General features: G+C 35.2%; 1 protein-coding gene across 1 annotated transcript in view; it reads left to right on the top strand.

The window, feature by feature from the left end:
- Positions 1-27,546, top strand: part of adarb2 (adenosine deaminase RNA specific B2 (inactive)) — a 219,921-nt gene that overhangs the window by 158,401 nt on the left and 33,974 nt on the right. Inside the window, exon 4 of the mRNA XM_015354620.2 lies at positions 27,141-27,255. Within this exon, the coding sequence (XP_015210106.1) occupies positions 27,141-27,255 (115 nt within the window). The remainder of the gene's footprint in view (positions 1-27,140; positions 27,256-27,546) is intronic.

Raw genomic sequence — 27,546 nt, 5'->3', positions numbered from 1 at the left:
TCCAAAATATGTCCAATTAACAGAATATTCCTTTTATTTGATTAACAGAAGTGTCTCATTTAAAATAAGCACCCAAAATAATAAACCATTCCATGTTACCCTCAATGCCTCTGCATTTTATGTCTTAAATATCTGCATGACCATTTGTTTAAGGCTCTTCATTGATGCAATAGGCCAAAGCACAAGATATTAACTTGTCTGCCAAATTTTCTTGACTTTTTGCCTAAATGGAATTATCTCAATTTGAAGATAATGCTTGCTACATTATGACAGGGATCTATAACTGCAAGAATTAATTATCAAATTCAGTTTTGAAATTTTTCATCCCAGACAGTATGGTCTCTATTAAATGTAACATTCTATGGGTACATCTATGGATCTGGAAAGCTGAATCCAATGGTATATTGTCCTATTCTTAAGGTGAACATACACATTTGTAGAATCGTCATACATTTCTAATGGAGGAATTCATGTTTAATTGCATGTCCCATTCCTCTAATTAATTGCTGTATACCTTTCTCCAGTATAAGATTTCACAAGGTTATGCTAGTGGTAGGCTGTCCACTTCTGTCCTTCTTATAGCCAAAACAGCCTACTTGTCTGAAGTGAAATTCTTTTCCCTCCTCTGCTTTTACTGTGCAGTACTGTATTCAAAGCACAGCATTAACAATATTTCACTAATCTGAAGTCTGACATTGGAGTCATTTAGCAAGGCAATTTTCTTACATGAGAATTAAAAATTATTTCAGACACGTCAAGGTGACCCTCATCTGCCAGACACTAGCTTACAGATTGTTTTCTTAATCTTTGAGTCCTTCTAATCTGTCTCAATATAAACAGCGTTTCACCTGCCATCAAATGAAGATCATTAATTAATATTGCCATAACAAATTAGTAATAAAGGGACGCACTCATTTAAATAGATGGAAATTTAGAATGAAAAGGTGTGAAAAAACATTATTAGATTTAGAAATTATTTAACACCTTCACTTCCAGCGCCAGTCCTTATCATGCATTTATATAGTGTGAGCAAACTGTTCCATATCAGAGTTGAAAATATGTTTGTGAAGCTGTCCATTTAGTAACGTCACAAAGAAATCAAAGCTCTATTTTAAAGATACCACTGCTAAACATCTGAATGATATCTGAATAATACACTAAAGGAAAAAAGAAGTAAAAAGCTCGAGAAAACCTTGTTGAGAATAATATAAATTGTGAGATTTATTCTGCACAGCATACATTATAGCATACAATGAAAAGGTCTTTCAGGTCAGTATGTCAAACAAGTTAAGGGGAAAATTCTTCTCAAAAATAAGAAAAAAGATACTGTGTTTCAACATTATTGTAGTAATGGAAGTAGTAGAAATAGTAGAAAACTCATATTATCAAAGATTATTGAAATATAATTAACTGGTAAAGCTTTGTTTTATTCAATGTATAGAGAATCAAGAACACTAAAATCAAGCAACCTATAGCTGAAAACATCTGTCTTAATATAATTTAGATTAAAATTGTTATGATGCTAGTTATATCATCCATCTCCATATAATAAAGGTTCAAATAGATATGCCTGTTTTTGGAATTGCCTCCTTCTTCATTATGGGATTAGGTTCAGCAATACTGTAAAAGAGAATAAAATATTTTTCTTCCTAGAACTTTATAACTGGATTTAACTGGATTTAGTCTGTTAAAGATAGCAAAGCTATGGAGCTGCCCAGGGGATAGTTGATCCATCTATGCAGATGAACAAATACAGTGAGAAACAAAGTTTGAAATATGAAGAATCCTCAAATGGATTGGTGTATATTTTGTGTCCCTTTTTAACTGGATAGACCATATGAATACAGACAGATGAATAAAAGAGACTAGACTCCTTCAATCTCTTCTAATCAGTAGCCCTGCATTAATGTAAGTATAATAATGAAACTTTACAGTCTAGAAAATAAACTCCCTACTTAGTATTTTCAGACATGTGTTAGGGTGTCTGGAAAGTATTCTTACACAATCATAAGTAAAATGGTTTTAAAATTTAAAAGGAGCAATTTGTACAGGAAAAGGTTAGACCTGTAATGAACTGTCTCATACTTATGCAAAATATGACCTATGAGAATGTTAAATCTATTCTGCTGCTTTGGTTTACATATTATACGCTGAGTAAAATAAGCAAAGGGAAATCAGTTAAATAAGGTAGATTTAAATTAGGAATTGGAACACCAGGTCATCCATTTATGAGCCCTGTGTGATCATCCTATTACAAACTATGCCGCTGGTTTGTGAGCTGTTAATGCATGACACCTCTGTCCCCACACTAACTCCCCCCACACATACACCTTTTTTCCTCTTTGACCTGACTGGCTCTTATGATCTAACTACATATCAATAAAAAGCCTCACACTTCATTTAAAACATAATCAAGTCCATTACAATTTCATAGATGCTCAGGTCCCAAATAGGTTATTATAAATCATCACAGCAACTCCCATTCTCCTCTGCGTGAGGTTTTATCCACTGGAAGCCTGGTGAAGACACCCTTCCCTGCCCTTTTAATGACCTTACAGTGGAATAAGGCTTCATGTTCTCCAAGTGCTCAACTCCCTAATTAATCTCCAAGATTGTTTTGTGAAGCAAACCAGTGACACAACTCTATCCCCACCTACCCAAGATTTGTTCTCCTGGACTTATTTTCTTTCCCACTGATGTGTTTTATGTAACCAGAGATACTGTATATGGCAGGTTTTCAAAATGCCAAGATAATGTCTCAGGAAATAACAGCACATCTCAAAGGGGAAGCTGGAAAAATTATTTCCCATTTGTATTATGGCATGAAAATGATGTAGCTTACATGTTTTGTTTTTTTTTGTAATGGCTGGAGTATTTTTCAATTTTCCATCTTTTACAAAGCAATTGTAGTACAGTGTATTAAAACATGTGCACTGACCTTTATATGATGTAATTAAATGTTAATATTATGATATTCCAAATAGAGAAGTGACCGCAATCAGTGTTATATCATAACCAGCTCATTAAAGCAATAATATATAGACCACAAATGAAAAATGAAAGCTACTCTTTAATGTAGTAACAAAAAAATGCTGAACATTTTCAACCTGTGTGCCAGCAAGTGCAGGTAATGAATATTTCCGGGTGTCTCTTTTAATGTAGGGACTGAACTGGTGTACACCACCACTACCTTCTACTGTTGTAGAACATGCTTAAAGGAAATAAAATATCTTTCCAAAAATACTATACTGAGAGGCATTACAAACTCAACAAGTGCTTTTGGCTCTAATACTTGTGTTGCATTAGAATGTCTCTCAGTATATAATGTTTCTTTTACATTGGTGATAGAAAACATAATGAAAGAAATAACTGATTCATCATTGACAGAAAAAAGAATATGGAAGGAAAAAATGTTGATGCTTATGTCTGCTTCCAATAAGATATTAATATTTCATTGTAATCGCTTCCCTCTGAGGTGGTGTAAAGAAACTGAAAACCTCCTTTATCCCGTATTGTAAAATACACATTAAAATCTTAGTGGTAAATTGCTTGAATTGCAAACTCCTCTCTCCTACTGTTTGATTACATTGTGTGTAAATCTCACTTCAAATAGAAACTACATGCAAACATTTTATGATTAATTTTCATTTTTACAAACTGTCAACGATGATACATTCAGTTTTACTCCTGTTTAGGCATTTCAGCCTGACAGTATTCAGTATTCATGGAGGAGGATGAGAGAATGTACTTCTATCTTTACCCCATGTGATGTTTCCTTTTTCTTAAGCAGAAGAAAACTGGATTTCCCCTTTGCTGACAAACCTGTTGCAGCTGTGAAAAAGTGACAAAAGCTACTGTATGGTGGCTAATTGTTCCTAAAAATAAATGCTACTTTGCAGAGCTTTGAAGAATCCTTAAAATTTAGAATACAGTGTTTGTGTAGGCATAATGTTCTCAGATTCTAAGAATATTTCAGGCCACCCTTAAGTAAACCCAGGAAATGTTTTGATTTTGGACTGGTTTCACCATGATATGGGTTTCATCACTACAAGGCTAGATACATTTGGTAAAATCAAATTAATTGTGACAATTATTACTTTGGTCTGTGCAATGCTAATACAATTACAATGTAACATTTCTAGATTATTTTAGCAAGACACAGTAATCAATCCGTAACTGTTATTTGATGTTTTTGTATCTCTTTCCCTGGAGTTATGAATAAACCTGGAGGACACTGTATATATGTTTCTAATTAGATGCATGTCACATGTGATAGAATTCGCCTTTAATCCAGTTCAGTTTTTATGGACAGTCAACGTGGACCTTGTAAGTAACATAAAACGGTTCTTCCCAAAGTCTTTACCAACATGTCATTGGCTAGAAACATGACTACATGAATTTATTTCTCATTTACATTTATTGCTGATTATTTGCCTGCTTTTGGGTTTGTATCCTTTTAGGAAGATGACAACGCTTCTGCTCTTAAGCTAATGGCAACTGTAAAACCATTGCAGAATATGCCTGTTGTACTGATGTTAACCTGCACAGGTCCCAGAAATGTACAAATTCCCAATGAGATGTTTATTTTTTGGTGTATTGGTAGGACACTCATTCAAGCTGTGCAGAAATGACAAATGAAGGTGCAGAGAGCAATCTGAATCCAAGGTCTATCTACTGTACATACGCTATGACTTGGATGAAGTAAATTGATTCTTATCATTTCCAGAGGTAGAGGTAGGGCTTATATGAATAGGTTTTAACTGATACATTGAGATTTACTTGTGCCATTAATTGCTTTGGTTCTCAGTAGCAAGACCCCAAGGTCAAAGAGATGGACTCTTATTAGAGTTATGGGTTTGACAATTATTTGACATTTGTGGGTAGGTCTCTCAGAGAATCGCCTTTTACAGTGTTTGGCTTGAATCTAAGGATCCATCATGTACTGTACACTGAAAATGTATTAACTGGGTGTTTATTGTGTAAGGACCTTACTGTCACTTTAGCAGGTGCCGATCATAAATTCAATGTAAGGAGTTACCAGTAATTTTTATACTCACAACATAATAAAGAAAATGAATAATTACAAAACTATAAAACATTCTTATTTCTCGATGTCATTCAGAATTCCAAACGCACCTATTTTTTTCCGTAATGATAAATAAATAGCCCTCCTCTTCAGCACAGTAGATAGGCCTGTGTGCAAAACAGACACGTCTTGCATGAGTCAGTCTCAAGATTTCATGAAACAAAAATAATAAATAATAGAGATGCATTTTATGCAAAATATCTTGTATTTCTGTGCCTGATGGATTTTACAGTGAAATGAGGTAAAAGCAGCCATCAGCCCTTTGACAGAGCCTTCTTGCTTTTTTCTGGTCCACTGAGTGCTCTCGCCTCGGTGTTCTTAAGTACATTTGAGTCATTACAAGTCAGTAATGACTCTGTGGAGTGTCTTACTGCTTAGTTAATTCCACTTACACAGGAAATCCATTTCTTCCCTCCTATTTTACCGAAGGTGCACCAAAGAGTCTGTTCTATTTAACTGTGACAGCAGCAAGAGAGCACAGAGCCTCAGCTTTGTAATGTGCAGAGAAGGGAAGTTTCAGCGAGCACTTGATGCTTCAGATGGAAAAAGAAGATAGTTTGGATTTTTTATCAAGCCCCAAGAATCCAGCTGCTTTTCAGGTGTTGGCTCCCCCTTGTGGGTTTATCATATTTATCATCTAGCAATGAATAATAATCCAGGTAACAAGAAGATCATGGAGGCGAATGTAACCAATCATCATCACCAGAGTTCAAGTTCACAACTGAAATACAATGCAAGCATTGTAAAATCAAAAGATGGTCATACAGTATATCCATATTTGCTTTCCCCAATGTGTGTCAAGCCTATCCATGCAAGTTTTACTCATCTGAAATTGAAATACTAATTTGTTGTTCATTCTTATCCATTCTCTTCAGCTGCAGAGTTTTTTAATGTTCTTATGGTAGGTCTAATATTTGATACTAATTTGAAACGGGAGAGCAAAGTGCTGTACCTTGAGTGGTAGCAGCCATGCAACACTCATACATGACGCCCACAATTCAATTGAAGGGTCTGCACATCTCTCCCCACCACTCAGATGTTGAATTGTATTTTCCTGCTGCCGCACATAGTGCATTTTCACTCTCTTTAAAATGCCAGTTATTATGTCTGATTATGTCTCATAATGCTGCTATTAGCAGAGTGCCATTGCTATTTACTAAAATACTGTTAAACTAATAATGTTGAGTAAGTGTTAAGAACAGGATTGTAATATGTTACTTTCACCTATCCACGTGTTCCAAGTTCAGATCAATGTTGGTGACAACAAACTCACAAGTCGTATAATAGGATTCTTCCTTCCAATTTGTAACCCCTTTATCCAATAGAGCGTCAGGGGGGAGTCAAGCCTATCCATGCAAGCAACAGGCACAAGGCGGAATACACTTTGGATGGGACTCAAAACATATATAGACACAGACACCACACGCTCGCACCAAGACCAACTTTCCAAAAAGCAAACGAACCTTTCAGTGTGTCTTTGCAATTGGGGAGGAAACCGGCACAACTGGTAAAGACAGACACACACACGGAAAACATGTAAGCTCAACACAGATAGCGGTCTGTTAGGCAGGAATGCTAACCTCTGCACCATCATGCCACCCTGTAGGATTCTTTTTTTATTCTTCACTTAGAAAAAATACTGCACAGTAGCAGCAGCTCATTTACATTAAAGGTTTGGCACTCTGGAGTCCATGCTGTGTCAAATTGCTATTCCAGCATGTTTAAAGAGGAAAGTCAAGCTTTGTGCTTAACGGCAATAGGCAGCTATTGCACATCATGCCCTGCAGTCCCTCAGAAGAATGACACGAGTGGAAATCCCATGACTGACAACCCATAAAAATAGAACTCTAAAAATGTTCACTAAGTACATAAATAACGAAAGAGTGGTATTTTTGAGGATGCCTATTAAAGGCACTTAACTAATGTGTAGTTTCTTAATAACTGGTTAACGCGCTTTCAATGAATTTGCACAAGAGGGAGGAAATGAATACTCTTATGTATTTTCCTGCTGTATCACATGATAATTATACACTGCACAACTGAGCTTTCAGAGGAGAAGTGTATAATTTTTTGTTTTCCATATTAGTTTTTTGCACAGATGACACGAGTGCACTGTGTTCCATCTCTCGCGCATCATTTCTTCAGCCCTTTAATGCCAGAATAGTGCTGCCAAGTGGCTTATTGAGCTGTGGGCTAACATGATAGTCTTTAACCTCTGGAGTCAAGGAATTTACAGTGTAGATAACAAGCGAGAAAGGTTTGGCAGTCTCAGTCTTATCCCAAGCTGACATCAGTTTGTGTCCAAAAAATGCCCATTCTGTCAAATTTGCTTGAGAGAGTGATATATTATATACTCACAGGGGAAAGTCTGATTTTGTGAGTTGTGCAGTTTCTGCTGAGCTGAAAATGTAGAGGGAGGTGCTATATTTATTTTATTATTGTATACAGTATGCATTATGGTATATGTTGTAAATTGCCCTTGACATAGGCATCTGCTAAACAAAATAGATGATAATACTATATAATTCAAGAAGAATTGTTGGTAATTAATCATTAATCTTCTTCTTAATTGACCTAGCCATACATTGTCTGACAGTTTGAAGCAGTGTTGTTCCTCAGCTCTTTCATCCTTCAAATGGAGGAAAATGCCCTAAGAAAGATGTCCCTTATTAAGATCACCAGCAGATCTTAATTTTTAATGTCTCTGAGAAACAGATAAGTAAGTGTCTTGTGCAAGACATTGACTACAACTGGAGTTGGACATCCTACTTCTGCTCTGTGCCTCATAATTATTACATATTGTATATGCAAGACTGATGGCATATAAACCTAATTATGTGATCAAGACAAAATATAAGGAAAAATATATTTCATTCAGGGTACATGGAGTAACAATACCCTTCTCAGTTCCCGAGTGTCTGCTTTGTAAATCCTTTGTTTTATTTCTGAGAATTAGCTTTATTTATACCTACATTTTCACTGCAGTTAATACATGCTGATGATAATCCCTTTTCATGGACTGATATTCAATTTGAAGAAGATACAGATATGTTCAAGGTTGTGTGTGTTTATGATCAAGTGCATTTTCTTTATTTATTTTCAATCTTTATTTCACTTCTGTTTGTTCAAATATTACATTGACTATACTAGAAGCTTAATGATGAACATAGAGCTCAGTGTATTTTTTATTTTAAACTGATTTTAAATTGAAAACAATTGTGTTTATGGAATTTCCTTGATAAGTTAATAAACCTTCTTGTCAATCAGCCGTTTAATTTCTAAATCAACAATTACCAACTTATCAGTCCCTTCACAATGTTATTGTTACCATAAGTATACTTGTAGGCTGATGCAGCTATTGATTAAAAGGCATCTCGGTTATCTTCTCCTTTCCTTAGAAGCTGCAGAGGCAAAATCACATAACCTCGCAAAATCTGCCTTTTGTGAAAGTTTTTAAAAACTTCATAATTGAAATAAGTTCCTATACAACCTGATCTCAATCTCTTACCTATCTGATGGCTTTACAATGACGAGCCTTAACAATAAAAAGGTATTTGAATTGTGCAGTTTACTATGATTGTAAATTACACCACAGGTGTTGTAGTAGTGCCATGTAAGCATTAAGTTGTGAGTGCATCCCACTTCTTTGACGCATTCTCTACTGTATGCACCAGGATGCTTTGAGTTAAGAAAATAGGAACATAGCAAGGCTTGCAAACAAGAGAATGTTCATTTATTTGTTTTGTAATAGCTAATTGATCCAAGAATAGCATCCATCTGTTTCTTTAAAAATGCCGGCGTACTGACTTGAAGAATATGGCTGGATAGCTTGTTCCAGAATCCTTCATGTAACAAGCATCTTCTATTATGCACCTCCCCTGACTTTCCATTCTGCTTTCTGGTTTGAGCTTGATTGTTAGCTATGAAGACACCCATTGTGTTGAGTTTGTCCATGCCTTTGATGGTGTTCAATACTTGAATCAGATCCCCTCATAATTTTCTTGTTTCAAAACTAATAATATTCAGTAACTTTAGCCTGTCAATATAGAAAATTCCTTTGAATCATGGAATGTATCTACAGTAGCTGCACTTTTCTGGACTGATTCCAGATCCTCTACATTTTTTCTTAAGTAGTGTTTTAAGTTCATTGTTTTTTTCCATTTAATATTTCAAATTTGTTTCTCCTACCTGCATGCAACACTATGCACTACAGGTACTGTAGATATAACACCCTATCATTTTGTCTTTTAGTTACGTGCAGGCAGCCTAACACTAGATATCCTGTCATGAAAAATATGCAAACAGCATAGACATTCAGTACTACAGTATGTGCATCCATGCAGTATGTAGGTGTGCTCATTATACTGCCCCCTCTCAGCAGTAGTACTGTATATACCCTTACTGCACCACAGAACTGAACCACTTTATAAACCCATTCCATCACTAATGTCATGTATTGCTGGTAGGGAAGACAGTCTGAGATGTGGATCAAAGACCAATTAGTTCTTGGCTTTGAAGGTAAGCTTATGACCACACCTCCAAAAGACCACGACCACTTGGTAAGATGGTAGGTATTTTCCATCTATTAGGTATAATGCACGCTGGCACATGGCAATTTCTAAATGCAGACAATTCCAGGAAGCCAATGGCGAATGGATACTTCTGCAGGCCCCATACCTATGAGCATGATACACTACAAAAAGCATGATTAGGATTAACTTAAAATTAATTAATTGAATGCTAACAATAAGGAAATGAGCCTTTAGCCATGTTTAAATTTGTCACAGAATTCAACAAACAGAAATACCTGGAGCCAGACCTTCCACAGCACTGGTGACCAACACCTTGCAACTTAATACAGAATTGTATTCAGTCATTGCTGTTCTGCACCACATGATTTGATTTTATCAGTTGGTCATAAATCAAATTAATTCAAACGCACTTACTGTATAGAAAGTTTGAACGCTGTCTCAAGAAGACAACATACAGTGAGAGTAATTGTCACAAACCACATTCCTACGAGTACCTCTCACCGCCAACACCCACATACTAATTAATCAATTGTCATTCCTCACGCTCTTCCCTATTTAAACCCTCTCACTCCAGTCAGTCCTTGCTCACCATTGAGAATAACCCTTGGCTTTCTCTGGTGTGCACTACTACTCTCGACCTGAATTTTGGCTACCCTACCTTGTTTCTTCCTGCTTCGACTTCACCTCACTTCTCGTTTCGGATTTGGATTCACTCGACCTGACTCTTCTGGCTACTCGACCCAGCTCTTTTGCCTCGACTACAGCTTTTGCCTTTTGCCTTTGGGATTGGGATGCCAAGACCTTCAGTCTCAGCACCGCATAGGGTCTAACCAGGTCCTCCTAATGCCCTCGCTGACAGTAATGCCTGTTTAATACTTTTTTAAAACTATTTTAGAAAGTGATCTTGATAAACATGCTGCTTAGCTTGAAACAGATTATTTAGTCATCCAAATATATTGATAATTTAGTATTTAGATATGACCTTTTATTGTTGTTATAAAGATGTAAAATGTATTAATGCCTTTATAAAAGAACAATAAAACAGCTTTATTAATGAGCAGAGTTTCTTTGTTATATATGTGTTCTAAACTGTGTGCCAGGAACAGAAAGCAGTACTCATAAAAATGCAATAATACTTAAATTATAATTTATACACGGTTACGGTCGAAAAGAGGCTATTTAGTGCTCAAAATGACTTCTGTTCAGGAAGGGGGGGAATAGTGCTGAAAATGAATGTATTCAAGCCATTTGAAGTCTTTTAAAATCCAATTATTGATTTTTTGCCATGCTGTCTTGTGGGGCCTGAAACAATTTCTTAATTTACTTTGGTCAATGGAAATAATAAAAAGTCATTCAAATGTGAAAAGCAAACCGAATGCAATATTCAAGTTCCAGGTGATATGTGCAAAGATAAATATGTGAAACGTGCAGTGGTATGGTAGAAAGTTAGGGCTGCAGAGGCCTTCTTTTCTGGAAAGGTGCTGAGCAAAAGGAAACTGAAGAAACATAAAACAGAGAGAAGAAAGAAATGACAGGCCACCAAATCAAAACAAGTTACCTGGGTTGGTCCTTTTACCAATTTCAGACATGCCACTCTTGCTTTCAAAACAGTGCACGTTTGACATTTTCCCTTGATCCCTTGTTGACTGTTTAGAATTAAAAAAGAACACCTTAAGCTATGAATCAAATGTCAGGTGTGGCAGTGTAGTGGAACCGTATCAATATTTCATGATGTATAGCTTGCTGGAAGGGTTTAGGAGGGGTGTAGGCCTGCCGGACATGACACCAAGCATGCTTTGCACTCAGTCAGCCATGCTTTGGGTTCAGCACCACACTAAATAAGCGTAGCATTTGATACATGTAGAACATGGCTGTATTGCCAATATCACAATTTGCTTTGCAAATACATTTTTACATTTGCATTTGTTTGTCATTATGGTACAGAGTGCCTAATTTTAGTGAAGAAGCAAAGTTGTTCTTTCTTCTTCTTGCATTTACATACAGATAGATGGTTATTTTCATCACTCTTCAGTTTCGTGATACAATCCATCGTTGCTCAATAATGGGATTGGTAAAACTACAGCCAGTATGGAGATATTTCATAGACTTATCTACGGCATTGCTCATCATTAGTCTACGGCATGGCTCATCATTAGTAAATATGGCTTTTTTGTGGCCAATCTGTTGGAGAGTAAAGGTCATCCTGAATCATAAAATGATTAATGAGCTTCTTCTGAACAACCCTTGCAACCCATGGAGTATCTGCCCTCTTTTTAAAAGATGAAAGCCTGACAACATGTGCTCTGTAATTTCAAACCCCTTCAAGTTAGCTTTCCTTTTTCCTACAAGTGCTATTATCCCTACATAAGGAGTGTTACCAGAGTTTAGTTCTAAAAATGTGCTATCAAGCCAAGGATAGGTTTCAGTGACCTAACATATTATTAAGCTACATCTGTTTGTAAGCATTCCATACTATAATTTGGCTAATAAACAAAGAACTGTGGTTGGTGAAACATCAGCCAAAATCCCCAAACACATACCAGCACCCCTCAAAAAAAAAATTACAAACTGAGAAATTCAAGCATAAAGTAAGCATTTCCATTTGCAACAATTATAGCATTTCCTTTCAAAAGATTGAAAACACTTGACATAACAGGTAGATTGATCGATTTAATTGACCTTTTTAACTATGCAGAGGATAGGAGATTGGTTTTAATTTGCTGTAACAATCAGAAATTGTAACAGTATATTGCAAGAATACTTGACTACTTTTAGGATCTAACCAAGCATAATAATTTATGGTCTCACACACGCATTCTAAACATACAGTTTACAATTCATTGATATAACCGAAACATGCATAACAAGCAACAACCGTAATAGAATATATCAGTGAAACGATCTGTAAACACAAATGACTGATCATTTAATCAGGGATTACAAAGATCAGAGTTAACTTCAGAGTTAAAATATAAATCGACTGTAATCTGGTACAGTCTAGTTTGTAGATTCTATAAATTTCATATATCTAAATAACATTAAATTCTCAGATATATACATTTACTATCGTGAATTAAACATCAAACATGTATTTGCAGGAATAGTTCTAAAAAATTATGTGATTAATGAAGTAATTCTCAACAATCCGTTGGCCAAACCTTGATGAGATAAACTTTGTGCTGGCTGGGTTTGTTCATGGCCGACAGAGGAGAGAGATCCTTTGCCTTGCATGGGCTTAGGCAGCTCTGCTAAAGTAACATCTTGCTGACTTGGTCTTTAAAAATACTCTGTACAGTTTGTCTTCTTGGAGTCCACAACATAGGCAAAAGTTCTCAGTTCATTCCGTGCTATAGCTTTGTTCAGAATATGCTTGGATATTCTGGATATTCTGGAATCCAACAAAAAAGAAAGAGTCTGACTGTCAGCTCTCAAACACAAGATTTCTTCTGTTTCAGGCAGAATGTCTTGGACAGAATTTTGCATTTTACTGACTCACTCTCTCAACCTGGCATATTGGAGAAAAGTTTAAGTCCTGATTTGGACTGCTTGCAGTCACCTGGTTGTAAAAAACAGTTTGTCGGTTTAGAAAGAAATTTCACTTCAGTGGTTAACAGGTAAAGATGTGTTGGGTTATAAGTTATAAGCGGTGACATCACAAGTTGGTGACTGACTGAGATACCATCAGGTTTGGTTCTGGTACCCAGCCTACGGATGCACAATTGGTGGATCTTCCTTTGGTTGATTAAAAGTACCATGCCCTGTGACTTTAAGATCAGGTCCAGATGCGCCATTGCTCTCTGCTAGACACCCAGGCTAGCAGAGAGCTTTCCCACATGCATAGACCACTGTAACTTTAACACATGCAAAGACAACTAGGTCATTTTGTGGCCGAGATCAGAAAGAGAGGATCTCTTTAGCCAGAATCCCATGCATTTAGAAAGAGGCACCAGGCCGCTTGGTTTAATAAACAAACAGATCTCCAACAGTGGGCACTGGTTAAAATCCAAACATGGAGACACTTCAAGTAAAGGGTCAAATGGAGACGCAAGGCCAATGCAAACAGATTTGTCCGATGGTATGCCAACTGAGGATGATGACTTTTTAGTATGCATAGTTATACATATTGACACCCGAGTCTACCACTATGAATCAGGAAGGTTGCAAGTTATGATAATCATCTCTAGGGTAAAGATTTTGGTTTTAATGGTAATTTAGCTGTGAAGGGATGCATGCTACATTTTATGACATCAACATAATGAATTCTTCTGTATGAAAATTTCATTTATCTTCCTTTGAATTAATTAAAAAATGTTTAACTGTATGGAGAATTTGTCAAACCCATGTGAATGACGGCTCATGCCACACATACTTCCACAGAAACTGGTTAAGTACTGACAGTGTATCTAACCACAGAGGGTATGAAAAAGTAACAACATCCCTTGCTCAGCCATCGAGTCATTTCTTAAGTTTCTTGGCATTTCTCACTTATGTGTTTGTTTTTCATGACATATTTGCCATTTGTCTTTGACCATGTCTCTCAGTTCTCCCCTGAACTTGACCGTCTTGATTGTGTTTCAAACCCTGCATCCCATTACCTTGATTGGACTGACCTTCATGTTTTGACTCTGCCTGCTCACTGTATTTGAATTTTCGCTTTGCATTCTTTTACCCAGCTTGAAGCCCTACTTGTCTGACCATGGCTTCAATATCAGTTTCACTTTCACCAGCTAGTTTTGTCTGCTCCACTAAGGGATCAGGCTTGGATTTTCCCTGTCCCCAGACTGCTGTGCATACCAACTTTAGTAGCAGGTCTCACGGAATTATGTAAAAAAATAACCAAGAAATAAAAATGTAGTAGGACTGCTGGCCTTTCCTCTTAGTGAAACACCCTAGTATAAAGTGTTCTAAGTGATGGCAATTAAGTAAATAAATTCATTTTATGCTGAGACATGTATTCTCTTTATTCACTAATTAGCATCAGCTTTTCCCTGATTCACATCTGCCTACTGATATTACTGAGCTATATTCTTAAGTAAGAACTTTTTTTAAGATGCCAAATTTGCTTTCTTCTTTATTTCAAAAATTAGTTTTCTTTATAGTGAAGAGTTGTATCAGTACTTTAAAACTGTTGTGATTATTCAATCACTCTAAAAAAGCATTAAATCTAATAATACAGTACGTACAGTAAACATTAGATTCTAAGGGAAAAATGTCTGTATATTTAAATGCACTTACATTTAGAATATTTACATTTACACATCAGCAAAATAGAACTTAGTACTGAATCTTACTCAAAATTAAATATCATTCACCAAATTGCACAGCAAACATTCAATTGCATTATCACAATGAATATGTTTAAAAATGTTAGCAGTTTTAAATTGTGTATGCTTTCCAGAGATGTACTGTAGCTACTTTTTTCTTACCATTTATTTGATAGGTTTTAGAGATGTGTTTATTTATTCAAATGTAACAGCCATTTGTACATGCAGATAATATTGTTTCTCTTTGCATAATCTCTAGGTCCACAGTTCTGCTTATTCAGATGGTAAGGAATGGGACAGTCCCCTGTGGTTTTTGTCTCTGTTGTCAGAAGCCAATGAGAAAACACTCAGCGAGCTCAAAGTCAGATAAAAGTTAATACCTGGAATGCATTAAATAGAAATCTGATTGCTCTAGTTTCGTCATTTGAGCTACAAATGTAGTTAGTGCTACTCTTAACAAATGTATTGATATTTTTTGTACATTTCTTGCTAATAACATTTCAAAAGTGTCAGTTTTTAATATTTCTACATTTCATGATTTTGCAACAGAATTTGAGCATGTATTTAAAAACTATAAAATGCAAATGTTTAAAGACCACAGCAAAGAAAAGCATTTATGTCATTAATGACAAAGAATGAATAATAATGACAAAGAATAATATTTGGAAATAATGGTGATTAGTTTTGCTTTCTGAAGTCAGTAGTTAAGTGAGAGCATGAAGTATTTTCCATCTTTGTCTTTCATCATTCTGTCTCTGTGGTGAAAATACCTATCCATATGTAGACACAACTCTCTGTCCATTAGATTAGATAGCATTTCTATTCAGTGTGTGAATTAGCAGAAATTCCCCTCCCTGACTGGATCAGGAGTTTTAGCTTACGTTAATTTTCTTCACCCCTTGAGGGACATAGAATTTAAATCATGTCACCACCTGGACCCTGTTTTTGGCCAAATATTCCACCTTTCCATAATAAAAGCCTATATCACATAATTTAGGCTAAAATTACACTACAAGCACTATTCACAACCAGATTGTTCTAGGTCAACCCCTAATTTGATCACTTTGTGTTGTCCTTCAAAGGACAGCATTAGAAGTGTTGTTTCTGTACATTCTCAGCACATGGCCAAGCAACGCTTTATCTCCTGTGTGATGCACTGGGATCCTGTCTTTGATATCTTATTTGGCCAGAAGAAGTGACCTATTTTTACTAACTAACTTTACTAACACTCTCTCATTAGTAAAGCCCATGTCTTCAAAATGAGAGAAAATAATCCTTTGCAAGCCTCCAAATTCTCATAACAACATAGCCTAACAGAAATTAAATTCCCAATAAATTAAAACAAGTCACATTGTTTGAAATATGGATGAAAGGTCACAGGCTTGTCATACCTCGTTGTCCACAGGAAACCACTGGAAAAGAGAGCCATTAATTCAAGCACTACAGTGTTTGCTAAAATTGCTGTTCAGACTGGTGAGCTATTGTGGAATTCCATAAGAGTTTAGGATCTTTCAGAGACTGTTGCAATGAATACTGTCAAGTACTGTTTGGAGTCAATGAAACTCACTAACAGAGGAGCATTCTGTTTTAGACACTGTTCATTTATATTTCTAAGTGTAAAGATCTGATTGAGGCATTCACAAACTCTCCTGCAGCCACACTATTCTTTGCAAAGCTGAGTCAAGTACTTTTTCAATCTAATAGAGCACTATCCTTTAAACTGCTTTTCTTGGTACTGAAAGTAATCAGAATTTCATTTGAAGTCACATATCTTTGGAAGTTTAACAATACTATCTGTTGTCTAGGCTTTAGGAATGGTGTTATCTTTCCAGATACTATTAAATAGGTATGGCAGTATTTCTTTGGATGTCCTTAAATTCATCTTAAGCATCTCGATGTCGTAGACAGAAGCCAGTTTGCCTGGCTTGCAATCTTGGTATTTTTGGAAGTTCAGTTTGATATTTGCAGCCAGCAGATAGTAATCAATATTTGTATCTGCTTCTTTGTTGATGATTGATAATGACATGGCAAATTGAGTTGATGTCCTTCCTATTGAGAAATGATTGTGAAGTCTATAAATGTCTATGTCAGGAAAAGTGATTTATCCAGTTATAAATCTGTTTTTAGCACAGAGATCAATGACAAAATCTTCATTTTCATTGACTGATACTGTAGATCCACTGCTGTGTTTTTCCATAGTTGATTTTATGATGGTATTATCAGAGCCAACCTTTGCATTAAGATCACCAGTGATCAGAGTTGGATTGTGTGAGAGAACCTTGAACACAGTGGACAGTAGTTGCTCATTCCATGTGTTTTTCCTGCCTTCATCAGTATTGCTGGTCGGTGCATAACAATGCATAATCTTAAGTGTGCAGAGTTTAGAGTTTACTGTACACATTTGGAATGTGATCAGATGGGGCTGGTTTCAATTATTATCTTATAATCCATAAGGGTTTTACTGCACTCCCACTGACGACCACAGCAACTCCTTCAGCTTTTTTAGACCATCAGACCAATGCATCTGCATTCACAAATCATGGTTCACAAATCTATCTCTGTTTGCTGTGGAGTCTGTTAGCCTCACTCACACCACATCCTGGAGGATCACTTATCTGGTCCCTCTGACTTAACCAATCTAGCCTGGGCACTGAGACTCTTCCATTTTTGGGCCAATGAAACACATAAGCTGATCTACCGTGGTAAGGCAACAGTCCACAAATGAACAGCAGACAAAAGTGAATGCTTTCTCTAGTTTTAGTTGTGCAACGGATGAGCTGCATTGTATTGTGTGACTCTTAACTGATGGCCTACCTTCAGTCATATACAGTACACACTCTGTTTTTCTGTCAAGCACTGTCAATTCAACATAAAACATACATCCAAAAAAGCACCCAGAAGGAGTCAGGTGTGCATTTTACTCTCTTTTTTATACCATCATCCTCAGGCATCATCAAAAAGTCAGCTATCTTGTCATGCATTAAGTAGGAGGGGAAGCAGATTGAATAATTATATTTTGAGATGTTGATCTATTTTTTAATTCTTTTTTTAATGCATCAAGCATGTGGCTAATAGGAAATGTTTTTATGTTACACAGTTTGCCTGGTCTGAGAGACAACACCCTGCTGGTAATGATAAAAGCATTAGTGGGAAAAGTCTGTTGCACAGGCTGTAGAGCCATCTGGACGTTATGTTGGAAAGGTTGAACATGGTTTTAGGCAACATTGTATCACGCTTTAAAATCTGCACACAGTTCATCTTCCAGAGATGTTGTCAGACTCTGTTTGTGTGGTGGCAGCAAAACAATAACAGTAAGTGGGTGAGAACAGAATATCAACACTCCTGTGCTGGAAATCTAGATCTAAATCTGTGGAGGGAATATTTAGTGAGACAACGCAGAGGGAACAAATCAGAGGAAATGTTGTCGTAAATTATGTGCAATTGGAACTTGAAAGTTGTAAATAAATAAAAAATACCACTAGGCAAGGCTGCATAGTTATCACTTTTCAAAAGGCATACGTTTTCACTGTGGAAACAGTGGTAATATACTGCCCAAAGAGATGCTCTTAAAACCTGGGAGAATGAATTGTTAAATACCTATAAAAAATATAAGACATGGCCCATTTTTATGCAGTCATCGCAGCTCTGGCTGGACCTGATAAGATATTGAGGGGTTGAATAAATTGCAGTCGCACACAGGGACATATGATTGCATTTTGGAACTTGATATAGCAGTGTTCTGCAGCATCATGGATGTGCTATTCAGAAATGTACATTACCACCTTCTCCCACTGAATACAGATTTAATTGCAAGCTAGTCCTATCTTTTACCTCGGATTTCATTCATAGACCTAGGCACTGTAACTCGCTACATATTACTCAGAAGTTCTATTACCATAATTTTACAAATTTCCATTGCTTCTTTTTTATTTAAACAAGATTTGGAGGTATGTAAGTCGTAAACTGGTCTGATGGGAAACATTTTCTCATTCAGGTGTCCAAACAAAGAGACATGCTGCAGTCACAGAGCCTTTAATGAGAAGTTTCCAAAAATGTAAAAACTCAATAAGAGAAGACAGGTTTCTGTCTGTCCCTAAACAGACAGTTATACAATTTCAACAGATAATAGTACAGTAAAGCAAGTTAAATATTAGAGTTTTTTAGCATTGGATTACATTGATGGATAGGTTTTATTTTAAAGGAATCCATTCAAAACCCATGTTTCCATGTTTAAGTGAAATTGGGAATAATTAAATGTTTTAGTAAAGCATTAAAATAATAATATACAGTATACTTAATTTAATATGGTGCATAAGTGCATTCAGAGAAGACATCCTTTACACTGGCAAGTGGGAAAATAGTATCGGTTCAATATTCAAAACACTTAGATGCTTAGATGTCATGTATGTAGGTACATAACTATTTTGAAAATAGGGCCCCATATTTTTACCCAATAATTAATAACAGAAAATAATAAAATGGTGCACAAGTAACATTATACTATTTAAATAATATAATGTTTTCCAGATTTAGGTATGAAAAAATCTAAAGCTGAAAAAAATATTGTATATACATATAATTTAAGAATTTAGTAAGTATACAAAAACCAGGCATTCTTATAAAACTATTTGGGGGCATTCACTTTCTTTAGTATTAGACGTATTCACTGCCCTGCTACCCTGATCTAATTAGACAGTCTGTTGCAGTGTTTTAGTAAATGAATAGCAAGCTAAACAACTTATTTTCACATTATTTTAAAGCTCACTTAAAGACGATGAAATCTTTACCAGTAAAGAACACCTAAGGTGTAAAAAACAGGACAAATTACATACTGTAGATGCAGGTTTGTACTGTATATGTCTACCTTTAACTAATAATAGTACCATATGGCAATGTGTTTAATTAGTCTTTGACAATATTCTGGCTTTTGTTTTGTTGTAAGACTGTACCTGTATGCATAGATACAGTATGTCACATCTGAGACGAAAAACTTGTAGCGATTTAAAATCTGCAGCCACAGCATAGCTTGACACCTGAGGTGTGTCCCACAGTGCACACAGCGCTCAGACAGCAAGATGTTTGCTTTATTCTGAATTATGCAGTGTGTATGTTTCCTTTGTCAGATACCTCCCCAAAGGAAAGGACTTCTAGGTCAAGGATCGGCAGAGAAAATTTCCCTGTTGACATTTGTTTTTTGGCACAATATTGACTTCTGAGAGAATACTGGGAAATTGGCATATTCTACATTACCTAAGCAATAAATGGAAAATTGCTGGCAGGGGATTTTTGAAGAACATTCATACTGAGTAGTTATTGTATTTTTCTCTTGAGACAACAAATACTGTGATTGTGTTCTAGAATGAAGTTTTCGGGTTGTACACAAAGTTTAAATGATTACAAAGGTTACATTTTTTCTAACCAGCTGAAGAAGGACATCTGTCTGAAATGTCCTGAAACATTGTGATTTTCTGGTCATTTAAAATTTCTTTTTCACTCATTTATTTGTACACTGTAGTTAAATATAATCTAAATAGACAACACAAGGGTGTTTTGGATTAAATCCAGGGAAGGCCTCTTATTCATTAAACATGTTCTCCCAAACTTCATCTGAAACACCCTTGTATATTTAAACAAATATATATATATACTGTTTATATAATGTAACCATGTGTATGGAACATGGAATATGTTGAAACTATCCATATATTGTATATCTGGAGAGATTTTGCAGTTGTTTTTTGTAAAACTTGTAATTGCCATTGCATTGTATACATGTAAAACTCTGTGAATTGGTGTGTATGTAAAAGTGCATGTACTGCATATAAAGCCTTAAAAAACTTTAATTGTAAAATTAGTATAGTAATGCTATCTATGTCATATGGGAAGAGATGATGCTTTTTAGAGATTATATTAATATAAACACATACTATAGTATATATACTGTACACTATATACATGTTAATGCACACATATACTGTATATAATTACACATACTGTATGTCAGATTATATTAATATATGTCCAGGTCTGAAATGTAACATGGAGAAAGCAGTTTGTATGTGAAACATTTGTATGTGAATGTAGATAGAAGGTAAATTTAATAAAGCAGGCTTTTATGCAAAATTATTACTACTATTTAATGTTATTACTAAATTAATTAACTACTTTTTTAACCATAAAAGTTAGTATATAGTCAATTTATACAAGCTATACCATTTAAAACATTGTTACAGTGAATCTCAATATGGATTTTTTGTAATTTAAAGACATCTGTAGAAGCTGCAAAAGATTATTGGGAATGTGTATAAATACACCTTTAGTTACAAAATTAATGAATCTACAGAGGAAAAGCTGTCATTTATCAATGAACAAGTATATCTCTAATTATGTTAAGAAAAAAATTCTGGAAAACTAAAAAAGTTGGATAATGTTATACGCAATTATCATGTTTTGTTACTGCTCCTCTAAGGTTTTAATTTAAAGAAAGTATCAGTCAAGAGTTGTGCTGGTTTTATCCATTTTTAAAACACCAATTGGATATGTAATCTATCCAACGAGCGCATTACAACATAATTATTACTGTAGCAAATGATACATATAATATTAAGTTCTTAAATCATTCATTTTCATATTAAAATGGGTATTTTGAGACTTGTGATATATAAACGCAAATGCCTATGCAGTCCAATTTATATTGAAAAAAAACTAAAGACATAGCAGAAAATACAGTACAGCTACAATCTAACACAATAATATGAATTATGCAACAGGAAGACATTAGAAAGCACTGAACCATGACCCTTCTTCAGGTTTAAAATGTGTAACAAATGAAAAGATTTCAACTCCTGTAAGAGGTAGTAACATAATTCTTCAGTGGTTAAGTAAAGAACAGTTTTAGATATTTGGGACCATTGTTTTGAATGTTTTAAATTATAATGCAGTATTATACAGTATATTGTGTTTGTTAACTGTTTATTGTACGAGTATTTCTAATTTAATTACTGTAGAACTATTTTATGTAATATGCAATATTGTTGTAACACTTAATAATAAATTCTGTGAACATGTTTAAAATATTCAATAATATATTAATATACACTTTAATCAATGGGGACTTTTGTAATAATGGTTTGAATATTTTCTAAATGGTCAGTTCAGTCAGTTTCATGTGTAGCAAAGCAAAAAAGCTAGTCCATACAGAGAATTCTTTTTACTACTATTTCTTATATTAGTCAGTCCCTTAATAAGATCAATGCATTTATTTTTAAAATTTAAATGATAATAGTAGTATTAATAAGTTATAAATAATTATTTTAAATGCAATAAGATCCCTCAGAACTTTCCAGAGTTACAGTATATACAGTAGTAAGTTCAATACCTTCTAAGTAGCTGTATTTTCTACTTTCCAGATTTTTGTTTTCTTGTAGATACTGAAGTGCTTCTTTTTAGCTTGTTGTTGTTGACACCTTTCAGGGCTTTACCTAGATCACATCCCTAACTGATCTCCTTTGGTAAAGACTAAATACATTCAGTTCCTTTAATCTAACTATGACATTAATTTCAGACACCAAAATAATCAGGTCACTCTTCACTGTGCTCTTCCTAGAAATGCCTTTTTTATAGCACTACTGTGGAAAAATGAATGCACTGAACTAAATGAGGTATGGTGGCAGTGTGATCTATTTCCAATCTCACATGCCCTGACAGGTAACATATCTGAAGCCCTTTTACACAGATCTTGTGTCAGTATTGGCATTCTGTCACAATCTTCCAAACTGAGAAAACCAAGCTGTGTTTCTTGAAGAAGTAACAGCGGTAATGGATATAAACAGAGAATACAATATGGTATATTTAGACTTTAAAGATCACCTGAATCGTCTTAGTCTTGAGCAGGAACAATGATGAGGTCACCTGATCCAATTATTCAAAATCCACAAAGACATTAAAAAAAATCAACCCATTGGATTTCTTCAGAATCAGCAGTGGATTACAAATAAGATGGTACAGGTGGAAACCATTAGTAAGAGCATTTAAAACTGAGAACAGAAGACGCTTTAAATAAAGGTTTGTAGATGTCTAGAACAAGCTAGTCAATTATTTTTTCAAAGCGAATACCTTGACTTCTTAAAGGAAATAGCTGGATGAGATGGTCTACACACAGACACCGACTAGCAACCAAATGACCTAAATGGGTTCCCAACAACCTCTGAGCAGGGAAGTTTACATTATCCAAATGCATGTAAATGGTGTGTGTATTGTGTATTATTAAAATAAATCATACTAAACAATTCTGTCTTTTTTTATAAAAAGGACATTCTGTTTTTGTCATTTAAGGCACTTTGTTTCATTTAAAAATGGTCCATTTTAAAAAGCTTTTCACTGCATTTTCCTCCATTGCAATATACTGTACTTCATTGCTCTTGGGATGCCACACTCAAATCATTTTCAAATCCTAACGCAACTGGTGGTTCAGATGGAGATCCAAGAACAGTAAGTGTAACGAAAGCACAAAGACATTGATCCTCTTCACAAACAGGGAATGAAACTGAAATGCTCCAAGTGCTATTTTCATGTTAGAACTATAACCTGACCCTAACAGATTCTTCTCTAAAGAGGGCAGGTTATGTTTCAAGATACCCTGATTCACTGCAGCATTAATAGGTCCTGTGTTCTATAACATTGACCACGAAACAAGCCTGATTGCTGAAACAGGAAAAAATAACTTTATCCACATCTGTGCTTCACTGTTTGGACCAACTTCCATTTATGTTACAAAACTTATGTTACAAAGCTTCTGCCTTTCTATTCTTATTTTCCTATTTCAACTTATTTTCTTACAACAGTGTTATGATGGGTGATTTAACGGATCTTATTGATGGCTTATGCTAATAGTTTTCTTGTTATTATAGAAGGTGTACTGTACATGTGAGTTGATATTTTTTACCTTTCATCTTTCGATATTTTTTTCTAGACTCTATTTACTGCATAGTGCAATAAGTAACACTTTATAATACAGTGTTTGAAAGTATTAATTTTGATTTGTATTAAAATGGTTAAACTGGGGTTCAACATTTTTGAGTTAACATTTTGTGCATGTGAAATAAGTGCTTTTTTTATCTGATTCACATCCTTCTCCTTTTTCAGAATTATTTTATCTTGAGCAGAATAGCACTAAAATGTGTTACCAATATATTTTAAATTGTTAAATGGAACTGTTTTGTTTTTTTGTACAATCTCTTATTGTATGCCTTAATCAAAAATCTGTTTAAAAGTTGTTGTTTTTTTACAAAAGCCCATCAACATTACACAAAATTGTGCCCACCAAATTCTTAATGTTCCATAAAATATGGATGAATTTATTGTACCACTATTCTGTTTCTGCCACCGAATTCAAGGAAAACATTCTTCAGCTTGAAAGCACTTTTTATTGCTGTTGTTTTTTCATGGACATCTATATCAAAATTTTTGAGATTAGTACTGTAATGTGTACAGATAAATAGTGACAGAAGGAATGTGCACTGCATTTACACTCCTTGGTTGTTTCAAAGGGCTACTGTATTTTCTCTGTAAAAAAAGCCTTGAAATGTTGCCATTTTGAAGGAAATTAAGTGGCATTTCAAATATTTTGGAGAATATCTATAAAGCCCATCAATTTTTGCACTACTTCATCCTCTTCAGGGTCAGAAGGGAGCCAGATTTTTTCCCAGCAAGTATCAGGCACATGGCAGGGTACATCCTTAACAGGATACTAGTCTATCACAGGAAACACAAAGACATATACAAACACACACAGGCCAATTTTTGCCAGAAGCCAATTAACCGACCCATACGTTTTTGGACAGTGGGAGGAAACCAGAGCACCTTGAGTAAACCCACAGGAACACAGGGAGAACATACAAACTCCACACAGATAGCACCCCAGGTCTGAAATTAAACCCAGAGCCCCAACACTATGTGGCAGCAATGTTAACGGCTGCATGACCGTGCCACCCTATCTATAAAGTCTTCTATTTAAATTGCAGCTCCATTTATAGAAATGTTAACAATGGGGCACTTAAAGGTAATGTTTTTCAGCTACAGTAGCTACTGTTTACCAGCAGAAAAAAGGGGCATGCTGATTACTTTAATTTTAGTTAATTTGCAAAATTAGCCCATTTGATTTATAATTGCTGATTTCATTTGATTTTTTTTATTGTCCAACAATGTTTGGTGGGTGACTTCAGGAGTCAGGGGTGTGACTTCAGCTGTGTTAAAAAGTATGTGAATAAGATGAGTTAAGTAAAATGTCTGGGCCTTACAACAGTGACTGAGCTACCTTTATACTGTATAGCTAGTGAAGGTCTGACATTACTAGTATATCCTTGATAAAAGGCATTTAATAATAGATGATATAGAGCTTTATGCTAAAAAGTACATTGTAAAACACTGGAGGAGAAAGGGGTGTAGAACAGGAATCGAGCCCAGATTGCTGGCAGTGTAGGCATATTCAGTACCACATCACCTGCAGAGCTATTCCCTCTGGTAAGGCAGTAATTAGGTTACGTGCATCTTCGCTGCTGCACCAGAAGACACAAATACTGCATTGCCCCCTTACCAGCCTAGCCATAGAGCATTGCTGACCACAGCACACCCAGCTGAGGTATTGAACCTGAGTCGCTCGCCCTACAGGCAAGCTCGTTACAATATCATAAATAAAATAACATGGCCTTCACCCAGCCTCCCATGTGCCTCATTAATGGGAGTTCTGTGAATATGTCCTTAGAAGGAAACGGCAAAGAAAATTCTCAAAAATGTTTAATTTTCAGTTCTGGTTAACAGGCCTTATTTGCCTTCCACAGCAAAAATGATCCCCGTTACACTTAAATGCACAATTTTTTATTAACCCACTCACTTCTTATATTTAGCTTAAAGATTCTTCTGATCAAAAAAGGCTTTTTTTGTTCAAAAGATTGAGAACCTTTGAACTGGGAGAAATGGCATCCTCTCGTTTGTAACTGTTCTTATGTTCTTATGAGCTCAAAAAGTCTAGCCGCTACAGAAGCAATTATTCACTAGATTGGTAAATTCTCCTGCAAAACCTAACCTTGAGTCTAATCCATTTCTCATGAAGCTGAAAACAGATATTCAACAGTGCCTGCCACAATTCATTGAATTTTGTTTGCTACAGCAGCTGCGTGAAATGTCACCTTTTCTGCTTTTGTCAGCATAGAGACTATAAAATATGTACTTATTTTTAACTATCCATTCAATTATCTGATTGTTTCCTTCGAGAGATCTGCAGAATGCTGCATGAAACTGGCTCAATTGTTTTGTTTATGTTTAATAATATGTGCTTTTTGCCTTGACTGCAGGGGCTAAAGTGATAATTAGAACACAAAATAGCATAAAGTACATAGGGTCAAGAATGTGTGAAGCCTATGTGTGCAGAATGTTGACATCTGCCAAACAGTATGGGCTGGATTTAGAGAGCTTCTGTTCCAATTTAAAAATGGAAGCTAAACAATTTCTTTAATGGGAAAATGCTGTAGATGTGGAATTGGAATTGCAGATGGCTCGTCTGAACTTTTAAGCTCTTTAATATTCTCCATTTAAAAAAAAATAAAACTTTTTATTAGTGCAACAGTTCTAGTAAATAAATGGTATCAACATTTAAACAACATGCCTATTATAATTACCTGTTTTTTCATGAAAAATAATGTAATATGCATTGTGAAGTGTTATTGTTAGAGACTGTGCAGGAGGTAGATGCTGGTAACAAAATATCATTTTTGAGTTGGAATTAAAGTATTGAGTATTTACTTAAATGTGCCTTATTTCTGTAAGGAACATAATGCTCTAGATCCCCTACCTTACAATTAAGTTTAAAAAAAACTAATGTGTATATTTTTATTTTTATTTGTGTGTAACTAGGCAGATAAATCTGCAACTTACAAATTTAGGTTAAAATGAGATAAACTGGAATCACACGAAAAAGGAAGCTGTCATTCGATGTGTGAAATTGCTTCCACTAAACATTATTTTCTCATGGGCTCAACCACTGTCATTGTAACACAAATTTGTACAAATTTGCAGGTTGATAAGGTTTAGCAAATATTGCTGTGAACCACTCAGAATGACTAGAATTTCTTAACTGCAGCATGTATCAACAGATGTTTGGAAAGAAAGACAGATAACCAGATAGCTAAAGCAAGTTAGTAATATAAAAGCATCTACATATTTGTGTAAAAAAAGAAATAAAGAACCGATTGTGTCTTGCAGGAGTTTGCAGATTCAATATTCCAATTGGTGACCAAGAAATACAGCGAGCTGGCAGACAGCTGCACGTCCTTGCACGCACGCCACAAAGTCTTGGCAGGAATCGTAATGACCAGAGGTATGGCAAATTTTATTGACTTTTATATAGTCATGAATTATTTAACAGGTCCACTATATTGAAGACCAGAAGATTCCTATATACCTGCGTTTCCACTATTGATATGAGATAAGGACAGGCATTAAATATTTAAACTGCTTCTTTATGAAAAAAAGATGGGTACTGTCATATCCATTACATCCACCAAATGTATCAGATTTATTTGAGCCTTATTTCTGGGTCTTAATATGTGTTAGGTCCCATTTCTTCAAGGTAAATTTCCATCACTTGTTTTAAACCAAAAATATTCTC

The sequence above is a fragment of the Lepisosteus oculatus genome, chromosome 6 (assembly GCF_040954835.1).
Source record: "Lepisosteus oculatus isolate fLepOcu1 chromosome 6, fLepOcu1.hap2, whole genome shotgun sequence".
Lineage (NCBI taxonomy): Eukaryota > Metazoa > Chordata > Actinopteri > Semionotiformes > Lepisosteidae > Lepisosteus > Lepisosteus oculatus.
The sequence above is the reverse complement of the archived record's forward strand: the minus strand, read 5'-3'. Positions and strand labels throughout refer to the sequence as shown.